The following is a 25,192-nucleotide window of genomic DNA, read 5'->3' as shown; positions in this document are numbered from 1 at the left end:
AGATGTTAATTGTTGGAGGGAATGACGCTGATCACAACAATATTTTGTCGTCATTTAACTCAGTTGGAATCCCAATTAATTTTACTGAATCAGCCCGCAATCTAGGAGTTCTCTTTGATTCTAGCATGTCATTTAAAGCACATATTACAAAGTCGTCCAAATCATGTTTTTTCCATCTTAAAAATGTTAGGAAATTAAGGCGCTTTCTAAATAAACAGGATTCTGAGAAATTAATTCCTGCATTTATCTCTAGTAGGATTGACTCCTGCAATGTGGTGTTCACTGGCTGTTCAAACTGTTCTTTATTCAGCCTCCAGTTAATCCAAAATGCGGCTGCAAGAATTATTACAAGAACTAGAAAATATGAACACATAACTCCAGTTCTTAAATCCTTACACTGAGCTCCCGGTTAAGTTTAGGGCAGATTTCAAAATCCTCCTTTTAACATATAAAGCATTAAATGGCGGAGGTCCGGCTTACTTGTCTGAACTTATCATGACTTACAAACCTGAGCGCACATTAAGATCTCAAGATGCCGGTCTGCTTAGGATTCCAAGGATTAATAAAATAACAGTGGGAGGTCGAGCTTTTAGTTACAGGACCCCTAAACTGTGGAATGGTCTTCCTGCTTCCATAAGAGATGCCCCTTCGGTCTCAGCTTTAAATCCCGGCTGAAGACTCACTACTTCAGTTTAGCATATCCTGACTAGAGCTGCTGATTAACTGTACAGACTGCATCTCTGTTGTTAGTCATCAGCACTATAACATAAGTAACATGATAATTATATTTGAATACTAACCCTCTCCTGTTCTGTTTCTGTTCTCGGTACTCAAATGTGCCAAGTTGTTTGCCTGCCTATGGTAAAGTCATCCCTGATGGAGGATCGCAGGAATCATGGGAAAGAGGGGTCCTTTCATTGGATTGGCTGGCCCAGCACTGTTTCAGCTGTGGAATGGCCAAGTGGGGAGGCAGCTTGATGGATGAGGTCTCAGGACTCTAAAAATATCCAAATCTTATTATGTGATATCATCTACTGTTAAATTCTGCTCCGTACTTCTAAAATTTTTATTTTTATGCTGTATTAAGGATTTGTTCTGTTCTGTGTATTGTGTTGTATTGACCCCCTTCTTTTGTTTGTGACACCCACTGCACGCCCTGCCTACCTGGCAAGGGGTCTCTCTTTGAACTGCCTTTCCCAAGGTTTCTCCCATTTTTCCCTATAAGGGTTTTTTTTGGGAGTTTTTCTTTGTCTTCTTAGAGAGTCAAGACTGGGGGGCTGTCAAGACACAAGGGTCTGTTAATGCAGCCCTTCCTGTGTGGCTTGTACCTCCTCCAGACCGCGAGTGGGCGACCGCCCTGGTTGTATTGGGGGCCACGGGTAGAGGGCTTGGAAGCCCAGCCCTGTAGGGGCCTGTGGCCACCGCCAGGCGGCGCCCCAGTGCCTGAAGAAACTTCCGCCACACCAGGAAGTGCTGGGGGGGGAGAAGACAGGGGACACCCGCAGGGCTTCCGGGTGCGCAGCCGGCACTTCCGCCACACTGGGGCGTGTCTGCGGAGGAATGCCGGGAAGCAGCTGGAGCCCATCCGGGTTCCTATTTAAGGGGCCGCCTCCCTTCATTCAGTGGCGGAAGTCGGGTGGAAGAGGATGGAGCTGGAGAGGGGACTGGAGGCGGCCAGAAGAAGGGCAAGAGAGATTGGGAGAGGCCCGGACTTTGGGTGATCGGTGCTGGAGGCACTGGGTTTGTGCACTGACTCTTGTATATAATTAGTGTAAATAAAAGTGTGTTGGGTGAAGAAACGATGTCCGTCTGTCTGTGTCCGGGTCAAGTTCACAATGTACAGTATATATATATATATATGTAAATGTATTCATTTAGCAATTTACTGTTAAAGTATTATAGTAAAGGTGTAAATGCTCTGAGCCTGTGCTCAATAAATTAAATTATTACATAACAAGAGGCTGAATTTGGTCTTTTCTCTTTCACCTTCCTAGAGCCGTAGGCTGTTGACAAAGGGGAGTCCATTGCGAGCCCCCCAGTCTTTTTTGTACGTCAGACTTCCAAGGTGAATCCCCCTCAACTGTTGACTGTTAATTTACCTTTAACCCTAATTTACCTCATTTTCTTCTTTACCTCATCATCTGATTGTCGTCCAAGCCACTGAGAGACCCTCTTAACTGACAGCTTTACGAGGTTTTTGTTTCCTGCATAATTTCTTGTGTGCCAGATAGATTTTAAAACGCTCTTTACAGAAATAACTTTAACATTTTCCCATCATGCAAGGTTTTTGAGAAACGCCTACTTTTGTAATATAAATTATGAAATGTTCAAATCGGAGTGTAGGGTGAGGGTGAGGGTGAGGGTGAGGGTGCTCAGGTTTAGCTGCCTGGCAGCAGCGCCCGATCTTCTTAGGTCAAAGTCATTGGATTTTCCAGCCATAACGGATGTGATTTCTACCAGAGAGCCACTTAGCTGAAATACTGCAAGCAGACCGCTCTGATCGTGTGTGTGTGTGTGCTCGGGCGCGCTCAGTCACACTATGGCAACACAGCCCATCATATACCTGGCAGCCGCAGTCTTTGTAAGTGACGTCAGCGTCAACGAGTATTACGTCAGAAATGAACTTGTTGAGCTCAAAGGCCGTGAATTGAACTTCATATCATTTCTGAAATGCCACTCCATTGTCACAATAGCCGTGACACCTTTGGTTACATCTGTGGCGAGGTCACTTTGAAAGCACAGAAGTGGAGATGGACAGCCCTCATAAAGAAGGCATGTGAGTTGGTGACCAGGACAATGTATGGGCTCCTCATATGTGTTGTGACTCCTGTGCTACCAGTCTGAGCGCTCGGCTGAAGGACAATCTGGACGAGAAGAGGCCATTCAGCCCAACAAAACTCGCCAGTCCTGTCCACCTAAATCTCCTATAAATAACATCAAGTCCCTGAAGTCCTCCTGTCCACCACACTGCTTATTCCATGTGTCTGTGTAAGGATACGTTTCCTGATGTTTGTCTGACATTCACCCTTCACAAGTTTCCAACGGTGTCCCCGTATTCTTGATGAATTCGTTTTAAAGTCACCGTCTCGATCCACTGGACTAATGCCCTTCATCATTTTGAACACTTCACTCAGGTCTCCTCTTCATCTTCTTTTGCTCAAACTGTAAAGGCTCAGCTCTCTTAAACTTTCTTCGTAATCCCAGTGACATGGAGGGAGCAGCAGGATCACATGACTGATTGTTACTTCTGCATGACGAACGTCACAGGATGTTTTTCAAGGGACAGGAAGCTCATTGATTCCCCGACGTTTGCCTTTGCAATGAACCAGCGCCATATGACAAAAGTCTAAAACCGTCACAGGTGTGGCTGCTGGAGGATGAGGACAAGGAGACAGAGATGGACGAGCCGATGCTGACATTCCCGATTCTGAGCCATTGACATCCAGAGGTCCTCATTTCATTTCTCAGGCAGAGCTCAGCGATCTTGTCACAGATTTGGATTCATCCAAGAGTCAGGCAGAACGGCTTGTTGGCAAGGATGGAACGTGTTGTCACTGGGTAGAGACATTTCCGTATTGAAGATTTGACAACACTCTTCAGACAGGTTGACAGTCTGACCTTTGGCAGTGACGTTGATGGATGGCTCTCTGCTCTCAGAGGTGAACGTGAGACAACAGGATGGCGACTGTTCCTTGTTAAGTTGGAAGGCCGTTTTGCTGCACAGTGGCCATATCTGCCCTTCCATACCAGTTGGGCACGCCACTCATATGAAGGAAACGTAGGAGGACACACAGTCAGTACTCGAGTTACAACTGGAATATCTGCAGGTGATTTCAGTGACCAGTGCAGGATTTACGTATAAGCTACACAAGCTATAGCTTAGGGCCCCCCAAAACAAATCGTCCGAGTGAGCAATTGTCATATATACTTATAAAGGGCCCCATGTCTCAAATAGCTTAGGGCCTTATCAAGTCTAAATCCGGCCCTGTCAGTGCCACTTGGTCTGCATTTGAGACACACCGAGTACTGTTGTTTTCTTTGTGAGTGGGACCGCCGAGCCCTGAGTGTCACATTACGTGATGAAGGACCGGAAATTTCCTCCAGGGCAGTAGAAGGTTGCACAGGACCCACTGACTTTGCCACCATATGAGACATTTTTGGGCAAAGCTTCATTGGGTACGTGCCATGGCAGGACATAATCACTTATGAAACACAATTGGAGTGATGAACGCAGGAGAATACGCAGCCTGAAGCGACGACGAGGCTCATGACAACAGCGGATTGATGGCCTGCCTGTGGAAACGTCAAAGTTCAGCAAACGGGAAACATAACAAGAAATAAAACCCTAAGAGTCTGCGATAAAAAGTGGACGGAGCACAAAGATCCAGGAAAATAGGTGGGCGAGAGCCAGGCCGCCATGACTGACCGCTGGCGTCACACCGAGTACAGAAGTTTGGTGCCCCAGACACAAGGATCAGACGTACCGAGTCACAAAGCAAACGGGACTGCGCCGGAGCTCCACTTGCTGCTCCCTTCACACACAACACACGCCAGGTCCGCACCCTACACACCCACCAATGTCACCTCAACCCAGTCATCCGATACCCTATGATTTTTAAGAGTGTAGGAAGATGAACTAAAATGGCTGCAGTCTCAACATCACAACTGCGTTATCAGAGTATACTAACTGGGAATTCTGGCCATGACACGACTGGGGAGGTTAACTGATGAACGGCCATTGTGTCTGTTCGTACAGCTCACCTTCTGTCAAGCCGGTCCTGCTCTTTGTCACCGTTGTCGTCATGGCTGTCCTGGACATACAGCAGCAGTATGACTACTGAATTACAGGATACAATAAAGAAAGAACTTCAGCATAAGAAACATTTATATAAAAGACAGAAGTCTCTAACTGGCTAAGGGCGTCAAGAACTTGTCAAGTAACACTGGCAGGTGGACAGGTTAATGCCATCTACAGGAGGTGTCATTTTACAGCCGGGATTCCCACATCCACAGCGGCTCCAAGCCTCACTTTCATTTCACTTTCGTTTATCAGTAGCTTTACTTTAAAAGTGGAAAGAAAATCCCAACACGTCGCTCTCTGCGGATTACTTCGTCTTCCTCTCCTCTGCTTCTGACACGTAAGCTCCTTTCAGCGACATCACAAAAACAACTCGCGGACTGCAGCGCGCCCGCGCACGAGCAAACTGAACGGAACGGCCTGGGGCGCCCTCTGGCGGCCGCGGGGGTCCTAAGCAGCCGCTGCGATCATTGACACGTACGGCCCGCTCTGCCTCTTGACCGCTGTTTGCTTCGGATTTTAAGTGTTGATTCTTTTAAATGAAGCGGACCTCCCTTCTGCTGGTCACCTGAGGTGGGCATCAATGGTTTTAAAGAGGACCTTCAACTGCTTCTCAATTGGTCATTTTATTGTTAATACCCTCTTAATACCCCTACTCTCTCTTCTGTTTCTTTTTCCGGTTTCTTTGTGGTGGTGGCCTGCGCCACCACCACCTACTCAAAGCTTCATGATGCTCCAACAATGATGGATGGATTAAAAGCCAGAAGTCTACGTGACCATCATCATCAAGTCCTTCCGTGAGAACCCTAAATCCAAAGAGGACTGTTTGACTTATGTTAGGTAGAAAGCCCAGAGGGGACTGGGTGGTCTAATGGTCTGGAATCCCTACAGATTTTATTTTTTCTCCAGCCGTCTGGAGTTTTTTTGTTTTTTCTGTCCTCCCTGGCCATTGAACCTTACTCTTATTCTATGTTAATTAATGTTGACTTATTTTGTTTTATAATTGTGTCTTTTATTTTTCTATTCTTTATTATGTAAATCACTTTGAGCTACTGTTTGTATGAAAATGTGCTATAGAAATAAATGTTGTTGTTGTTGTTGTTGTTAAAGTGCTGCTCCTTTAACACGGGCTCTCCACGGGGTTGTGTGGGTCCTTGCGGAATTAGTGCTTGACAACGAACCGTTGCATTCTGGGAAGGCTTCTTTATATGTGAAGTTGGTGCTTAGGGGTTTGAAAAAGGTCTGAAGATGTCGACAAAGTAGAAACCTTTACCATCTAGTGGGCTGCTGTGCACGGTACTGATGGCATGGGGACATCAGAGCTGGGCCAGTGTCAGTGTGGAGTACAAGTCCTTTAAAAATCACAAAGCCATTGGCATCTCACGAGTTTGTTATCATCCATCCAACATGATTATCCAGGGTTAGGGGCACGCGGCATGTGAAGATTATAATCTCTCTATCTATTATATAGTGCCTTTCACATCTATCTATCTATCTATCTATCTATCTATCTATCTATCTATCTATCTATCTATCTATCGCCTTTCACATCTATCTATCTATCTATCTATCTATCTATCTATTATATAGTGCATTGCACATCTATCTATCTATTATATAGTGCCTTGCACATCTATCTATCTGTCCATTATATAGTGCCTTTCATATCTGATATATGATACAGTGCCTGCCCTTCACATCTATCTATTATATAGTGCCTTGCACATCTATCTATCTATCTATCTATCTATCTATCTATCTATCTATCTATCTATTATATAGTGCCTTGCACATCTATCTATCTATCACTTATATAGTGTCTTTCAGATTCATGTTTATTTTGTGGAGTAAATGAGCGGTTCTTTCATGCTGTGTTTTGTTCTTTTAGGAACTAAAACGGCTCCTTCATGGCTTCTCTCTAAAGATCTGCTCTGTCGTGGAGAATCGGAAATGTTTTTTTTTTCTTCTTTAATTTTGTTTTGTTCACATTTTATGCCGTTTAGCATTTTTATTTTCTGTCTCACGGTATGTGTGTGTTGTGAATTTGTTTTTCCTTTTACAGCCTTTGTAATAAAGTTTTAACTATACATGCAATCCGGTGGTTTATTTCAAGCGTGTAAAATTTCATGGTGTTCGCCAGCCGATGGCACTTAAAGATTCCTCAGTACCGCCCGTCATTTGCCCCGTTTATTGATTTCGGGCTCCCCTCGGGTCCTGCGTGGAGATTTTCCAGGACTGGCCTGATTCTGGCGACTCGCGCCGCTGTGAGCTCACAGTCAGGAAAACGAAAGTGAAGAGTTGGACAGCGCGGAGTGGAGCCGAGACGAGCGGAGTTCCTCATCCCAGCCCGACGTCCGAGCGCTGCATTCGCACTTTCGTTGAGACGACGCGCACTTCGAGCAGCTGTGAGTGCCCATAAATGATATATTTTTGAGCATAATCTGTCGTTGTCCATGAAAACTCTATTGGTTTATGAATATTTACGGTTTGCGCGCATATTTAATTGATTTGCGCGGATGTACAATTCTGGTTTACTCATTTGAACTCTGTTGGTCCGTGTCTGTATATTATTGTTTTATCCGTGAATAATATCCGTTGTTGTCCGGTGGGGCTGCTCGGGGGACTCTCCGGTGTCACTGCGGTGTTTTGTCACTCGTGCGCTCACCCGGGGCTCCTCTGGTCTTTGTCAGGCTGATTCTTGAGAATCTTTTTTTTTTTTTTATCACATCCTATTACTTACGGCACAGGCAGTAGCGGTGGGGGTCCCGGTGTTGTTCGAGGGTCTCTGATCACCGTAAGGAGCCCTGAGACGCGGACGAGGAGGTTCACAGGAAAGGCGAGAACAGCAGCGCGGGTGTCGGTCCGGTCCGACAGGTGACATTACAGAGCGCCCTGAAAGACGACTGAGAAGGCAAATGTCATCAAAGGTCTCGTAACGAAGCCTAAGGGCAGCCTGACAGGCGTTCCGGCCATTGCAGCTCCATCTTGGCACCTGACAGGCCAATGGCCCACCTTGAATTTCAAGCCCACACCGGCTGATTTTTAAACATCAGTTATGTTTTACAGCAAATCCCCTTAAGGGTGCTAAAGTGTGGTTTTATTTCAGTCACGTCTTGCATAACCCGAGGGCGCGGTCCAAAGCAGAGCAAAACAGTTCAAATATTTAAAATAAGATAACAAAACAGATTAGACACGCGACTTAGAAAACAAATCCGTTTAAAGTCTGCCTTTACAAAATGGTGGCGACTCTCTGGGCCTCTAAAGAAGAGCATTGGACACGCTGGGGTTAAAATCACAATAAAATGATGAAATAAAAATACAATTGGTAAGTAGTCCACAAACTGGGGTGACCATCTCTGAGTGCCCCCCCAGCACATCGAGGACTCAGCGCGAGGTCATCTGCAAGCCGAGAAGAACCAACGCCGAATTCAGGTGAGGAGAATAGCGGACTCTGTCCACGCGCTCTCACACCACCGCAGCTACAAACCCGACCTGAAGCCTCCATCATGGCGCACCTTGTGAGGAGACTCAGTCAGTCAGGTGACACAAATCGGAATTTCAGGCATCATAATTAGTGCGCCAAACGTCACTGAAATGTGAACGTGACCTTTGAACAACGTCTGTCATGTGTGGATTACGACAGTACCTGTAAGCCTATCTAGTGATTCATACGCCGCGCCGTCGTGACGGGTGAACATGCGGTTTCTCTTCCATTGGCTGCGCCTTTGGGAGCGATTTGCTCTTTTTGACTTCCATCTGCTCGTTTGTATGAGGAGGACCAGGAGGAGCACCGCTGGAGCCCACACAATGACCTCTAGCTGGCGACAGATGTCCTCACATCTCATCACCGTGAAGCTCGACTGGCATTCACCAGAGTACAACTGGCAGCTCCGCCATCGGCACCCCATTCTCTTCACAGATGACACCAGGGTCACAATGACACACCTGAAACAGTCTGGAGATGCCAAGGTGAACATTATGCAGCCAGCACGACCAGTTTGGTGGTGGGTCAGTGATGATCTGGAAAGGCATATCCTTGGACAGTCACCCAGACCTCTATGTGCTACGCAACGCCACCTTAATGGAAGCCTCAGAGCAATCGTTGGACCTTACACTGGTGCAGTGGGTTCCTAATGTGGCCATAGAGTGTGCGGCAGTTCATGGATGACGAAGGCATTGATGCCATTGACTGAGTGGCACATTTCCTGAATCCAACTGAGAAGCCCTAGGATGTTGTGTATCGAGGCATCTCATGCCACCAAGTAGTGCCACAGACTGTCCAGGAGCTCACTGGTGCCCTGACCCCCAGGACTCCATGCGCTGTCTTGTTGTTGGAGTTCCTGTGATGAAATTCCCACAAGTTGGAGCAGCTTGGGACTTCTTTGGTTTTCAGTGTGATGGTGAATCAGCCCTCCATGGGTTATTGATCTTTGGCGCTCGTCATTTTCTTCTCGATAAAGTAGAACATTAGAACAATCCAGACGAGGACAGGCCATTAAACCCACCAAAGCTCGTCAGTCCTGTCCACTTAATCTTCTAAAATAACATCAAGTCGAGTTTTGAAAGTCCCTGAAGTCCTCCTGTCCACCACACTACTTGGTCTCTGGTTCTCCGCGTAGAATTCCACAGGATTACTCAGTAAAACTTTAACATTTGAATGTTTTGTTCATTGAGATCCAATGTGTGATTTAAGTGTCCCCTTCATATAATTGTATACAGTTTATATAATTATTCTTGTTAATAGAGAATAATAATAATTAATAATAATATTGACAGAGGAAACACATAAGTCGAAAAAAGTAATGTTGAGGTGCCAGCCGGATTGCCCCTTTTAACAACAGTGTGGACAGGCAGAATAAACAGGCACATGGGGGGCGTAAAACATAAAGAAAACGGCCAATCGGCTGGAGCCCCTCCAACATAAGGGCGGGTCAAACTCTGCAGAGCGCCATCCGGTGGTCTGGTCTTCCCAGAGTGTGGCGCCTCCTTTCAGGAGCGTCCACAAAACACTTTTGATGGCACAGACTCAGACCCAGGGCTGGCGCCACCATTGAAGTGAGGGTGCAGATCATAAGGGGAGTTGCCCAGCCACATGGGTTAGCTACTGAGCAGTCGGTTGGCACGACAATAAGCTTGGCACAGAATTGGAGCCAGGGCCAGCGCCACCATTGAAGTGAGGGTGCAGATCATCTCCCCCCCCGGCCTGACCGTTGGTCTCATTGGTCTCGACTGCTCAGTGCGCCTCCTCAAGTCACCGTCTTAGTTTATTTGTGAAAATGTCCGCCGTGGTTTTCAGCAGGATGATGACGTCTTGTGCTCTGATCTCTTCTGTTTTTTATATTTCTCTTCTCTGCCCGCTGGGCTCTCATTTGAGTGACTTGTTCTGCGTCTTTGGCTCTTGTGCTAACACATCAATGTCCGATGTCGGCTCTGATCGCAGCCCACCCAGATCAGTCATATTTGTCTTATAAAAGCTTTTATTGTATTGAAGTCTGACTGTGCAGGTTTATAATCGTGAAGTGGGGCTAGCGAGGGATTGTCAGATTTTGTTCTTGTAGCCCTTAGATTAGAGCACAGGCTCTTTAATCATTTTTCAGGTTTTTATGTTAAGCTTTTTACAAATCATTTTTTAAATAAATAATATTAATATTAATAAATAATATAAAAAAAACACAACAGCATCGCTACTTTAACAGGTTGGGCTGCTAAAACGCGGCCTGATGATTCCCAATGGCAGTGATGAGGTCTTGAATGTTCCTGTATGTCGGTGGTCCGATTAATCGAGGTTTTTATGTGCCGACCCCACAGCCCTGTAATTTAAGCATAGCTGAGGTTCCAGGTGTGGATTGTAATTTTCCCCCTTTTTGCATTTAATTTTGTTGTGTTGGCACTTTGGAATTGAAGTTGGCACACTGTGTCCTGCTCATCTTGTGGCTTTAAAGCCGATTGTGCGTTACATGACTCCTAGTCTTATGGTGTGTCAGGGTTGCCGACTGTCATTGCTTATCTTGTCACAGGACCGTGTTAATCTACAGACTGAAAATCACAGGGAAAGTCAAATTTGGTGACAGTGTGCCCACCATCCAGCCCAGTCGCACTCACTAGAACATTAGAACACTCGAGACGAGAACAGGCCATTCAGTCCAACAAAGCTCACCACTCCTCTCCACTTATTTCTTCTAAAAAAACATCAATTCAAATTTTGAAAGTCCCTAACGTCTTACTGTCCACCACACTACTTGGTCGCTTATTCCAAGTGTCTATCGTTCTTTGTGTAAAGAAAAACTTCCTAATGTTTGTGTGAAATTTACCCGTAACAAGTTTCCAACTGTGTTCCCGTGTTCTTGAGGAACTCATTTTAAAATACAAGTCTCGATCCCCTGCACTAATTCCCTTCATCATTTTAAACACTTCAATCATGTCACCTCTTAATCTCCTTTTACTTAAACTGTAAAGGCTCAGCTCTTTAAATCTTCTCTCATCACTCATCCCCTGTAGACCTGAATCAGCCTAGTCGCTCTTCTCTGGACCTTCTCTTGTGCTGCTGTGTCTTTATGGAGACCCCAACTGCCCCCCATACTCCAGATGAGGCCCCACCAGTGTGTTATGAAGCTGAGCAGAACCTCCTGTGACTTGTACTCCACACGTCAAGGCGCTATATAACCTGACATTCTGTTAGACTTCTTAATGGCTTCTGAACACTGTTGGGAAGTTGATAGCTTAGAGTCCACTGTGACTCCTAAATCCTTCTTATAAGGTGGACTCTCGATTTTCCGACCACCCATTGTGTATTCAAACCTAATATTTTTACTTCCTATGTGTAATTCTTCACATTTCCTGACATTAAATTCCATCTGCCACAAATCTGCCCAATCCTGTCTGCTGTCCAAGTCCTTCTGTGATGATATAACAGATTCCAAATGATCTGCTAATCCACCTATCTTGGTATCATCTGTGAACTTCACCAGCTTGTTCCTTATATTCCTATCTAAATCATTTATAGATATTAAAGAAAGCAGCGTTCCTGCTCTGCCCCCTGCTGGTCACCACTCTTAACATCGGCCAGTTCTGATGATGTTCCTCACACCATCACCCTCTGCTTCCTGTGTCTGAGCCAATTCTGCACCCATCTAAAAACATCACCCTGAACTCCCACTTCTTTTAGTTTGATGCCCACCCTCTCATGTGGCACCTTATCAAATGCTTTCTGAAAGTCCAGATCAATAGCTGGGTAGCTGGGTGTTTGGAAGTGCGCTTGGAAAAGTTATTTGTACTTGTACTTGTTCTTTTTCTTGTTATCTGTATTTGAATTAGCATCGAGGCGGCAGGGTAGAAAGCAGCAGTAACTGATATCGGCATTTGTAAATAAATAACCGCGTCGTCGTAACAGCGATTCCTTAGTTTAAAGGAAAAGAAAAAAAGGCCGCGGCTGACTTCAAAGCAGTAAAAGGTGGAAACTCAGTAGTGCTCAGGTAAGCAGCCAGCGTTATGACGTCGATCAGCACAAAGAGCAGTAGGAGCAAATAAGGTAGTAAAGTTTTATTTATTTGTTTATTTTAGATTAAACAGTCCTTAGCGGTCCAGAGGCAGAACAGTTAAGTGGGCGACAGCGTATTGGTTCATTAATACGGGGGAATACAAACAGTGCGAGTGAAGAGCTTATAAGTAAGAAGAGCGCAAAGTTAGAAGAGACAGAGAAAAGTAAAGTTAACCTCATAGAAAGGCAGGCAGCTGAGAGGGAGAACAGTACAGGAGCTTAAGGGGGAAAAGGTGTAAAATATCTGTAGCAGATCTTAGTGTTACCATTTAAGTTAAGGAGCAGCTGAAAGAAGAAGAAATTTAATTTTAAGAAAAAAAAAATATATATATAGTTAAGGCAGCTTAGTAATCCCAAATCAAATTTTAATAATGAGGCCAGTGCAATGCAAGTCCTGTTGGATGTTGGACTTTTAGATGATGGTTTGGAAGAGCCAGTTGTCTATGAGGGCTACATCTGCAAGAGATGCCAGCTGATCCAGCACCTCGAGCTCAGGGTCGCTGAACTGGAGGAGGAGTTGGCTGACCTGCGTTGTAATAGAGAATTGGCGGACTTGGCCCAGGTGTCCTTTAGAGATAGTGTGCACCCCTAAGGTGGCGGGAGGAGATTCCAGACCAGACAGGTAGGAATAGGTGGGTCACGGTCGCAAGGCGTAAGGTAAAGGGTGCACACTGTCCGGGGGCATCAACCCCAGAATTAGAAGTGTCTAACCGTTATCATGTCCTGGCGGAGCTGGACGGTGACTCTGATAATTCTGAGGTGGTAGGCAGGGTTGAGGAGCCCCAACGGGCCACCTCAAAACCAGTTCCCAAAAAGAGAGAGGTAGTGATAGTTGGGGACTCAATCATTAGGGGGATTGAAGCGCAGGTGTGCTCCAGAGAGAGAGAGTCTCAGCACGGTGTGTCTGCCTTTCGGGAGCACAGGTGGGAGACCTCCTGGAAGGGTGGATAGGCTCTTGGCCAGAGCGGGTGGATCCAGTTGTCATTGTCCACGTTGGAACAAATGACATACATAAGGGTAGTCTGTCAGTTCTGCGATCCAAATTCAAAGAGTTAGGTACCAAGCTGAGGAGCAGAACTGACAAGGTAGTCTTCTCCGAAGTTCTGCCTGTGCCACGCCCAGTCCAGGTAAGATTGAGGAGATTAGAAGGCTTAACGCGTGGCTCAAATCTTGGTGCAGGGTAGAAGGGTATAGGTTTATGGGGCATTGGGACTCCTTTTGGAACAGATGGGACCTGTTCCTTACATCTGAACCGGAGGGGCACCAATGTATTGGGGAGGCGTATGTGTAGGCTAGTCGAGGATTGTTTAAACTAGGGAATGGGTTGGGCAGGGAGTTTAGGACAGGCCAGATTTAGATCTATACATGGAAGAACAAACAATGGTGTAGAAATAAAAATGCATAGTAATGTAAATTTTAAGCAAACACGTAAAGATAGAAGGATTAACACATTAAAAATAGCTTGCCTTAATGCTAGAAGTATCAAAAATAAGGTAAGTGAGTTGGAGTTGTATGTAGCAGAGCACAATTATGATATTATAGCAATAACGGAAACCTGGCTAAATAACAAAGATGGGGATGAGTGTAACATAGAGGGATACACATTTTTTAGGAAGGATAGACAGAACAGAAAAGGAGGTGGGGTTGCTGTTTATGCCAAACAGGAATTAAATGTAAGTCATCTTCAGTTGGATGATGAGCCCCATCTTAGTGAGGACATGTGGCTTCGCCTGGAAAATATTAGGGAAAAGGTCTCATTTTAGGAGTGTGTTATAGACCACCCAATTCAGACAGTAATTTCAACACACATCTTTTAGTAATATCAAAAGGCAAGTTTACAGGGGATATTATAGTCATGGGGACTTTAATTATCCAAATATTAACTGGGATAACCTTACAGATGGAGGAGCACAAGAGCAGGAGTTTTAGAAGTAATCAGCGACTGTTTTTAACACAGCATGTTAAAGCACCAACAAGGGGTGAAGCCTGTCTGGATTTAGTATTCTGTAATAATCAGGATAGAATTGAGGGTGTAGAGGTGATTGAACCACTAGGGTCAAGTGACCATAATGTAATACAATTCTCAGTATTTTGTAAGAGTACAGATGCAAAGACTAAAATTGTTAAGTTGAACTTTAGTAGGGCTAATTTTGAGCAGATGACAAAGTCTAAGTAGGATAGACTGGGATAAGCTTTTAAATGTGGAGACAGTCGAGGAGCAGTGGAACAGGTTTAAAATGTTTTACATGTAATGCAGGACAGATACATACCTAAATTTGGAAGTAATAGGAAACTAAAAAATCTCCACGATGGATTAATAAAGATTTAAAAAGAAGTTGCAAAGGAAAAACTGCTGTATAAGGCATATAAGACTAATGACTGCAAAGAGAACCGTAGCATATGAGAACATGAGGGCAACCATTAAGAAGGATATCAGAGAGGCTAAAAGACAGTTGGAGAGGAATATAGCAGATAAGGCGAAAGAAGACCCCAAGAGATTCTTTCAGTATTTTAGTAGTAAAAGAACAGTTAAGGAGGAGGTCAAGTTCATCAGGAATAGTAAAGGGAATTAAAAGATACAGACAATGAAATAGCAGATGCCCTAAACTTACATTTTTCTGAGGTGTTTACAAGTGAGCAAGTGGATAACCTGCCAGAGGTAAACAACTACTAAGGAGGTACTGAGGGATTTGGAAATTGTAGAGGGAGAAGTGCTGCTCAGATTAAATAAGATGAAATCAAACAAATCACCAGGCCCAGATAATATTTATCCTCGTGTTCTTAAGGAGGCTAGTGAGTACATATATAAACCCTTGACACATATTTTTAGGAAGTCACTGTGCACTGGAGAGATTCCAAAGGACTGGAAAATGGCAAATATCATCCCATTATATAAAAAGGGTGACAGGGCAGATCCAAGCAACTATAGGCCAGTAAGCTTAACAAGCATCACAGGAAAATTAATGGAAGGAATTATTAAGGATAAGATTGAGCAACACATGCAAGGACAGGAGTTATTCTGAACAGTCAGCATGGGTTCAGAAGGGGAGGTCGTGTTTTACTAACATGTTGGAATTCTATGAGGAGGCAACAAAAGGATACGATCAAAGTGGAGCTTATGATATTATTTATCTGGACTTTCAGAAAGCATTTGATAAGGTGCCACATGAGAGGTTGGGCATCAAGTTAAAAGAAGTGGGAGTTCAGGGTGATGTTTTTAGATGGGTGCAGAATTGGCTCAGACACAGGAAGCAGAGGGTGATGGTGTGAGGAACCTCATCAGAACTGGCCGATGTTAAGAGTGGTGACCAACAGGGGGCAGTGCTTGGGCCCCCGGGGTGGGGGTCTTCAGTGGGATCTCGTCTATTGATGCAGGCCCCCAGGCTGTCTGGCCCGGATGATGATCGGCTTGGGGTCCGCTGATCGGCATTTAGTAATAAATAACTAAGGGTAGTCTGTCAGTTCTGCGATCCAAATTCAAAGAGTTAGGTGCCAAGCTGAGGAGCAGAACTGACAAGGTAGTCTTCTCCAAAGTTCTGCCTGTGCCACGCGCAGAACAGTTAATTAATATATCTATAAATGATTTAGATAGGAATATAAGTAACAAGCTGGTTAAGTTTGCAGATGATACCAAGATAGGTGGATTAGCAGATAATTTGGAATCCGTTATATCATTACAGAAGGACTTGGATAGCATACAGGCTTGGGCAGATTTGTGGCAGATGAAATTTAATGTCAGTAAATGTAAAGTATTACACATAGGAAGTAAAAATATTAGGTTTGAATACACAATGGGCGGTCGAAAAATCGAGAGTACACCTTATGAGAAGGATTTAGGAGTCATAGTGGACTCTAAGCTATCAACTTACCAACAGTGTTCAGAAGCCATTAAGAAGGCTAACAGAATGTTAGGTTATATAGCACGATCTGTGGAGTACAAGTCCAAGGAGGTTATGCTCAACCTTTATAATGCACTGGTGAGGTCTCATCTTGAGTACTGTGTGCAGTTTTGGTCTCCAGGCTACAAAAAGGACATAGCAGCACTAGAAAAGGTCCAGAGAAGAGCGACTAGGCTGATTCCAGGTCTACAGGGGTTGAATTATGAGGAAAGATTAAAAGAGCTGGGCCTTTACAGTTTAAGCAAAAGAAGATTAAGAGGTGACATGATTGAAGTGTTTAAAATTATGAAGGGAATTAGTACAGTGGATCGAGACTTGTATTTTAAAATGAGCTCATCAAGAACACGGGGACACAGTTGGAAACTTGTTAAGGGTAAATTTCGCACAAACATTAGGAAGTTTTTCTTTACACAAAGAACGATAGACACTTGGAATAAGTTACCAAGTAGTGTGGTAGACAGTAAGACGTTAGGGACTTTCAAAACTCGACTTGATGTTTTCTTGGAGGAAGCAAGTGGATAGGACTGGCGAGCTTTGTTGGGCTGAATGGCCTGTTCTCGTCTAGATTGTTCTAATTTTTAATTTTAATGTATTTCTGTCTTATAAAAAAAAAAAAAATAATAATAATCTCATAAGCTCCACTTTGATCAGATCCTTTTGTTGCCAAAAAACAGGCCTTTCTGTGGGAGCTGAAAAGCTTTCAGTTTCCACCACGTGCTGAGCGTTTGACTTTGATTTCTCACTGATGGTTATTTCTCCTGGTCAGCTGTCGGCTTTACTTCAGTTTCACTTACTTGGGTGTTTGTGAAGGGCTACATGCCTGTGGGAGACGCCGCCATTCTGTGCTGTGCTTCCGCTCGCTGCTACTCTGAAAAGACAAAGAGAGATTAAACACAGTTGAATTGAGAAGTATTCTCTCTTAGATGTCTTCTAACATTAAAAAAATGAAAGCCATGACAGAAAATCGCAGGAAAAGTCGTCTAATGTGACCGGGCCTTACCTGACATTTTACTCCCTTTAACGGTTAATTGCGAGGTTTGAAACAAAAGCCATTCATACTGTCCCTGTAATGTCAAACTCTAGAAGTCTCCACTGCCAGGTCATCAAAGGTGGGCTAATCTGGAAGGACTTTCTCCCAGCAGGCTGCCCCTTGTGGATCCCAGTGGAATAATGCAGCTCCAGCTGAGCAGTAGGCAGGCGTGAGGTGCCACACAAAGTGGTTGAGGCCCCTCAAGTAAACACCAAGGGCCTCATGCATAACGGCATGCACAGAATTCACACTAAAACATGGCGTATGCACAAAAAAATTCAGATGCAGAAAACCGTGCATAAGCCAACTTCCATGCACTTCCGCTACAGAAATCCTGGTCTGTGTGAAGTGTAACGCATGTGCACACACCTACCGCACCCCCCCAGACTCCTCCCAGAATTACCCCTCTTTGAATATGCAAATTAATATAAATATTCCTTAAGTTCAGCGTTCTGTGAAAAGACAATGACAAAAGCACGGGGTAAATAAAAGAATATCAGCGAATACCAAGTGGAGGCAAAGAAAAACGTACTATTTGTTGGTTTAAACAGTGGAATAAAAAACAAAAGGAAGTTAATTGAAAGTTCAAGTTCAGAAAGTCACACAGTGCCTGAAATAAAAGAGAAGTTGTCAGATATCAAAGTTGCTGTGAAAAGGTGAGTCGTAGCCCACCATCTATGGAAGCGTATTAGGGTACAGTGAAATGAAAAAAATAAGGGCACAGTGGGAAAAAGCTCGAAATGTCAACTTCAGTCTCGAAATTTCCACATTTAATCACGTAGTTTATTTTATCATTAAAGTTGAACGTCACAAACTTCATCTTAAAATCTTTTGATTTTACACCGACAGGACACAGAATACATTACATTCATGATATTACAGCCCTCTGAACAAATTAAATAGTAAGATGTAAACTTGATATCATTTTCATGATGAAATGAATTAAAGCATGTTATTAAACATGGGGGCACGGTGGCACAGTGGTAGCAATGAGCTGGCGCCCCATCCAGAGTTTCTTCCTGCCTCACGCAAGATGCTTGCTGTGCCATGCGCGACCATCGATGAAATACTTTATTGCAGCAGTGCTGTCTCTTTCAAACGTACTGACCCCCAATTCCTGTCCTTCCTTTTCTTTCTCTAAATACCCAATCGCCACACGATCAGTTCTGTAACAGACGTTAAGCCATCTGTAAGCTTACAATGATGATTCTTCAAAACTTTTAAGGAACAATGAAATATCTTCGTATTACATGTTTAATTATTCCATCTATCCTTCCAGTGTCACGCCAGTCCCAGCAAGAATACAGCGTAAGTCAGGAACAATCCCTGAACGGGCGCCAGCGCATTGCTACTGCAGCGCCACCGAATCCTCACATGTTTAATTATTAACAATGTAGACTATTTAAATGAAGTTGAAAACGTATCTGCATAATGTAATAAACATGCTTTACTGGAATTCATCTTAAAAATGATATCAAGAGCTCCAGGAAGATAGCGCCTGGAAATCTAAATCGAATTAGAAGCCAGTTGTCATCATCTGTAAATACGAGGCACTCTCTTCTGTTCAATTGAATTGAATTCCTTTATTGTTATTGTATGGTACAATGAGATTCAATATGCAAATCCTCATAAACTTATTTTCCTATAAAATGGTTAAAATAACAACAACAACAACAACAACAATAATAATAATAATAATAATAATAATAATAATAATAATAATAATAGGATAAAAAACAGTGAAAATATACAATATGAAAGCATAAGTGGCCCAGGTTGTGCAATATTATAACTGTATCACCAGTTTACAGTGAGGTGATTGTCCTTATAAGTCCCAGAAGTTCTACCAGGAGCACATGATGGACTGATTGAGTGCGTTTACAGTTCTTGGGATGAAACTCTTTCTGAACCGCGAGGTCCGTATGGAAAGGCTCTGAAGCGTTTGTCGTCTGGAAGGAGTTCAGATAGACTGTGTGCATGGCTGAGGCAGCGTGTGCTTGATGCTGTATCCCAATATTTCTTTCCGCTTTTGACACAGCCCGTGTCAAGTATTCTGAGTGGTGCACTAAGAGTAAAGCAGCTATGGTATTTGGAATAATTTGGCCATTCTGTGCACCATTATATTGTTACTGGTTAATTACAATCAGATGCCTTAAACAATATGCGGTTAATTTCAATGTATTTGATAAAGCCGCGTCAGGGATGTGAATCAAATAAATAAAGGGAATCTACACAGGAACAGTAGCGCTGCTTTGATGCTGGGTGCCACCAGTTTGCAAAACTGAGCGGAGAACTTGTGTACACAAAGGATGGAGCTGGCGTGAGAATGTGCGTGGCTTTACGCCTGGTTTAGCGATGTGAGTGTGGAAACGGGCGTAACCAATATTTTTGTGTGTACACACCATTTATACTGTACATGAGGCCCCAGGAGACCCTTTTATATTTTGTTTATTTTCTTTTACAGCTCACAATGTGGTCAAAGCTCAATCCTGTCAACATGGCGAAAGCCACATGTAAGTACGTCCTGAACGTGAGGTGAGCTTCACGTCGGCGGCCCTCCTTTCACTTTCTGTTCTCTCTCTGCCTTTTTTTCTGGTGAGTTCAGATTTTGGACTTTTGTGATGAGAGACTTTGTTTCACCTGCTGTGTTCGAGTCTGTCCTCCTGCTTTGTTTGTTACCTGGAAGGCCATCCTTGCAGAGATAATAACCTTTGACCTTTTAACTTACAGATCAATATTGCAAAGGAGACACTGGCCAGGCCGACCAGGGGACAGGTAGGCAAGTCGTCTTCATTTGATGTAACTCACGTGGGCCGAGGGTGTCAGGGGGTCAGGAGTCACCCCAGCCTTTGTCAGATTATCCTGCTTTATAGTGATGAGTAACAAGTTTCACAAAATTGACACTGAAAGGAATTTTGCAGGAGATTTTGAAATTCCAAAATGCGAAACACATTCAAATGTTTCTTTGGGGTCTTAATGGTTTATCCTTAAAGGCTTGTGCAGGCTGCCATGTTCAGCTGCGTCCTCTTCTGCAGTCACGTGGAGCAGGTCATCTGTCCCACAACAGTCAAATCAATTCTATGTACTGTGCAGGTCCGCAAAAAATTCCTGGAATTGTTTAAACAAAACCCTTTATTGTACAACATATAAGCAATTCTGTCACCATTGTGGAATATCAGCGGGCATACGGCTCCCCAAATTCAGACACAGACAGGCACAGAGGCACAAGTCTAGGACAGCACACGTATATTTCTGGGGGCAGCACTTTTCCTTTGCTCCCCACCTCAGTTCAGTACATAAAGCACAGAATACTCTGTCTCTTCTGTTGTCGTCTTCCACTTCCCAGTTCTGCTCTTCCACAGTTGACCTTCCTCTTCCTCCTCCCGACTCTGGCTCCTCGAATGGCATGAGGTGGCCCCTTTTATGTTAGCCCTGGGAGTGTCCCAGGTGGCTCATTAATCAAACCTGGATTCGCCAGAGGGGTAGGGGAAGCCCAAAGGAGGGCTCTGCAGCACCCCCTGGCGACCCCCATGGGACCCAACAGGGCTGTGCCAAACTCCAAGTCCCAGTGTGCCCTGCATGGGGGCACAGCTGCCCATCAGAGCTGCCCTCTAGCATCCTAAGGGAGGTAGTGCCCTGCAGATGCTCTCTCGCCCGGTTCTTCTGTTATTGGGGTGTCCCAGCCAAGTAAGGTCCCTGGCGGTCCGCCACACTGTCAAAATCCCACCTTGAGATGCTTGTCCCAGTGCTTCTTCCATTCCTCTGCACATTTCCATGTTTTGTTACCGAGTCCAGAGCCTGCTGCAATTTTCTTTTTTGGATTTCTTCCCTTCAGTCTCCATTTTAATTTCGGGATCAATAAGAAGTCACATGGGGCGAGATCTGCTGAATTTGAGGGGTGCAAAGCAACAGCCTGATTGCTTTGGTTAAAAAATCTCCGACCGACCATTCGGTGTGTGGCATCAGGGTGTGAAATGTCGTTTTGCGTGTGCCGCCCCTGCCCGACGTTTTTATCTGATGTTTTCCCGTGAACACCTCAGTCATTTTGTGTCTTTATTTAAGTCCATTGACGTCGAAAAGTACAATCGCCGTTGTCTTGATATTCGATCTGACCCGACGTGCTCTTTAATCACAGAAGTCGCACACAGGATTGTAGAATAAACGTCAGCAGTGCGCACTCGATCAGGTCAGCACTGCGCTGCTCGGCGGACGGATTAACAAGACCGAAGGCCTGTGATGCCGAGCGGCGTATTCCACAACTACTCCCTTCTCTCGTGCTATTGGACGATTCCCCCCTCATAAGCCTGCCTTTCACTTTACTATGAAGCATGCAGAACGTTTTTTTAAAAATGTCACATGCTGCCTATTGTCCTGTCGCAGCCAGGGTTCCTGTTTGATGTCTCCTTTGTTCATTTTCTGTGTCATGTTTTTCAGGTAATGAAGCCCCTGCACCGCTCCTGGAGCAGCCTTGGAGGCCGATGGACTGGAGTCGAGAGTAAGGCACTCGTTACTTCCTTCCTTTCAGTGTCCCGTAATGAACGAGTGGCTCTCCTCTGTCTCTCTGTGCTCACCTGGCACTTGACCGCTCATTTCCAGGCCCCTGTACTCAAACTCTGAGTCCCTTTACTTGCACTTCTGCTAACAGGCCTGCCACCCCAAATGCACACAAGAGCAACAAAGTGCAGCAGGTGGTGGACAGGAGGACAACAGCAACTCCAGGTGGCACCTCTGAAGTCAGCTGGGCCTCTCTGTGACTTGGCAGATGGTTGGGTTCTTGTGTCACCTTGGAGGCTGGGGGTCTCATTTATAAAACCTTGCATGGGTTTGAGTGTGAAATTATGTGCACACCAAAAATCAGAATTAGGAAACCTGGCATAGGCACCATCTGCACAATTCACCATTTCAATCAGAATGATCTTGTTAATCTGCATAGGTGAACGTGCCCTGAAAGGTCTGGCACCCAGAAATGGCCATATATGGGCTATGCTAATGAATCTCACACGATTATGGAATGTAAATAAGGAATTGGAGAACCATAGAAAATCTGGGGGGCCCACCAGGTCATCCCGTTCACTGCAAGTGTCCAAAAAACAAAAAAACAACAAAAGTGGGCACGTGGTGGCACAAAAGAAAACAAGTCTAACAACTGCCACCTTAGCCTCAACGGCTTCTCAAAATATTCATCTCTCTTGAGGGGGTCTACGTCTGGGAGTACATTCACATGGGATGTTGTTCCTCCAACTGAGTCGCCATGTTCCTGTACCCTGTTGGATTTATACTGTCCCAACTGGAAGAGGTGGGGCGTGACTGGGGACTGAGCTGAGGAGGAGAACTGAAATGATCTGGTTAGTGTTGGTGCCCCCTCTTGTCCTGGTGGTTATTCGTATACCTTATCAGAGCCTGGAAGGTGATTCACAGACACCCATGCATAACAATATGATTGTCACAATGCCACAGGCCCCTTTGGCTGGTATTTCAGTGTCCGTCCCACCTGGCGCATCGAGACACTGGCACCTGCCTATGAGGAGTCCTGTGCTGTACCATCTCCTGGTAGCCCTTAAATTTATACTGACCCAACTGGAAGAGACGTGGCTTATTTGAGTGGGGCGTGACTGGGGACTGAACTGAGGAGAACTGCACCATCCATGCACAATATTGCAGCGTACAGCGTCACAGGACCACCGCAGTGCGACATATACATAAGCACAGGACAAGTGCAAGACGGGTGAAGAACTTCACTAGAGTCTAAATTGAGAAAAAATAAAACATAATAGTGTATTCTGGCATATTCTGGTGTATCCAGGGCTCCTCTTGTGATGAAGGAGGCTTTCCTGATGAGTTTATTCAAGTAGGACATTCCCAACAGCCTGATGCACACATCAGAAGACCTCTGAGTCTCCTTAGCAAGTCCAGTCTGCTGGTGCCCTTCTTATCCAGTGCCACTGTGTTGTCACACCAGTCCAGTCTGCTGGTCCTTGTAGCTGTGCACCACCTCCACACCCTCTGCCTGAATGGTGACTGGTCCACCAGCAGCTTTTCTGTCTTGCTGATGTTGAGTTGCAGGTTGTTCTCTCTGCACCACAAGACAAAGTCCTCCACAAATCCCAGTACTCTGACTGGTCTCCATTATTAAGGCAGCCTCAGATGTTCTGAGACCAAGGGTGAAGGGCTGTCTTAGGGGAGGTCCCAAGGGTCTTTTCTTCTGTGTTCACGATCCATTCTAGGACATTACAGTCAGAATGCCCTCAGTGGTGCCCCTGTAGAATATGACAAGAGTGGAGGGACAAAGTGGAGACGCTGCTGCACCTTCATGGTTATGGAGGTGATGGTCATTGACCCAGTAATGTCAGCTGGCAGGTGCACCCGAATAACAACTTGGTAACGTGAATTAGTTTGGGAGGTTCTAAACTTTATACTTAAGAAGAAGAACACAGAAACTGAAGGAGGCCCACATAGAGAGTCATGTAACTTTCTTGTCTGTCTGTTTGCAATGAGCAGTTTGGTAAACAGGAACGAGTGATAGCTACAAACAGGCCATCGGGATGAAGGAGCAGTCGCTCCCCACGACCTAAGAGGAGATTTCTGTGTCGTCACCCAGGGCTTCGAGAAGCACAATGGACTCCAACTGTGTGAACATATTGAGATGTAGGAGCAGAAGAGTTGCTGCCTGTCCCTAAATTCAGGGTCATAGCTGCCAGCCCTGCTGTTCTTCATGGATGTCATTATCTGTGTGACAACCCACAAGCAGCAGAACACATACAGAAGTACGCAATGGAAGAGCATTTTGTGGCTTTCCCCTCCATTTGTGTTTGGGGTTCACCAAGTTGCTGACCAAAAAGTCACTCCGCTTTTCAGATCACTAAACAGCTTCCTGTAGCGAGACTTATAAAGTTCATATCCTCAATGCTTGAGTACAGAGCAACAGGTGGGTCAGCACCCACGTATTTGGGGACTCTCGTGAGGTCCTCCGCTCTTTCATGACCACTTACTTCTTCTACTAGTGAATGGCGTCTGGTGATGCCTCCTCTGCATGACATCAAATCTTAGTCCAGATGCTCCATGTGTCCCACCTAACTGGTGCAAAGAGCCACCCACCACCCTCGAAGTGTTTAAGAAGCCTTTTAAGACCCTCTTGTTTGGTAAACGTCTGTCTAGTTGATGAAGGAAGTGTAACGAGCGTGTGTTCTGTTCTGAGCTCTTCACTTGTGTTGGTCACTTTTGTCACCTTATCCTGTCACATTTGTTCCCAACACTGAAGTTTATTTAATTATGTAGAAGTTGATTTGGATAAAAGTGACAACTAAGGAAACAAATGTAAATATCAATGTAAAAAGGCGATGATATGAACTGTGTGGCGGAGCAGTTGGTCATCAGCGACCCACCTACTTACACTAATAAGTGGAGAGTCAGCTGGGAAATCACAAGTTTAAGTCGACACCAGGCTTGGGGGGGTCTGCCTTGAGTTAAGGTGGGCTAACATCCACCTTGAGATGAAAATCCTTCAATTAGAGGAAATGCTGAGATGTTACAGTCCTCAGTACCGGACGTCTGCTACTGTAAATGCTCAGAATCCTGAGTGCACTTTAGTGATGTTCTGATTTGAATTTCATCACACGGTTTTCATTGCTTCTTTAGGTTTTTTTGTACGTTTTGGTATATTTAATCATTTCTGAAGTTGCTTTGTAGGTTTTTTTGTAGAAGATATATTTTACTCTCTTTCCACGATGCCATTTTGGTTTGTGTATGTGCCACCATTTTGGACTCTGTTTGTGTACTGTTGCCAGTCACGTTGCTACGCGAGACAAGTGGTGGGATGCGACCTGTGACGTCACTGACAAGAGGGTATAAAGGTCAGCTCAAAGACATCTCGCGTATCTGAGTCCTGGGTAGAAGTGCATTTTGTTTAGTGATTTTCTGGTTTCGACTGT

The 25,192-nt window shown here is 44.8% G+C and overlaps 1 protein-coding gene across 1 annotated transcript in view; it reads left to right on the top strand.

Annotated features, from left to right (window-relative positions):
• The first annotated feature begins 7,071 nt into the window (after positions 1-7,071).
• The window catches only part of LOC120514361, a 71,591-nt gene continuing 53,470 nt past the window's right edge, over positions 7,072-25,192 (top strand). Inside the window, exons 1-4 of the mRNA XM_039734679.1 lie at positions 7,072-7,203; positions 19,729-19,777; positions 19,995-20,039; positions 21,699-21,759. Coding sequence (XP_039590613.1) covers positions 19,735-19,777; positions 19,995-20,039; positions 21,699-21,759 — 149 coding nt within the window. The 5' untranslated portion in view covers positions 7,072-7,203; positions 19,729-19,734. The remainder of the gene's footprint in view (positions 7,204-19,728; positions 19,778-19,994; positions 20,040-21,698; positions 21,760-25,192) is intronic.

Source organism: Polypterus senegalus, chromosome 14, assembly GCF_016835505.1.
Source record: "Polypterus senegalus isolate Bchr_013 chromosome 14, ASM1683550v1, whole genome shotgun sequence".
Lineage (NCBI taxonomy): Eukaryota > Metazoa > Chordata > Cladistia > Polypteriformes > Polypteridae > Polypterus > Polypterus senegalus.
Note: the sequence above shows the minus strand (reverse complement) of the source record. Positions and strands in the feature narration are given on the sequence as shown.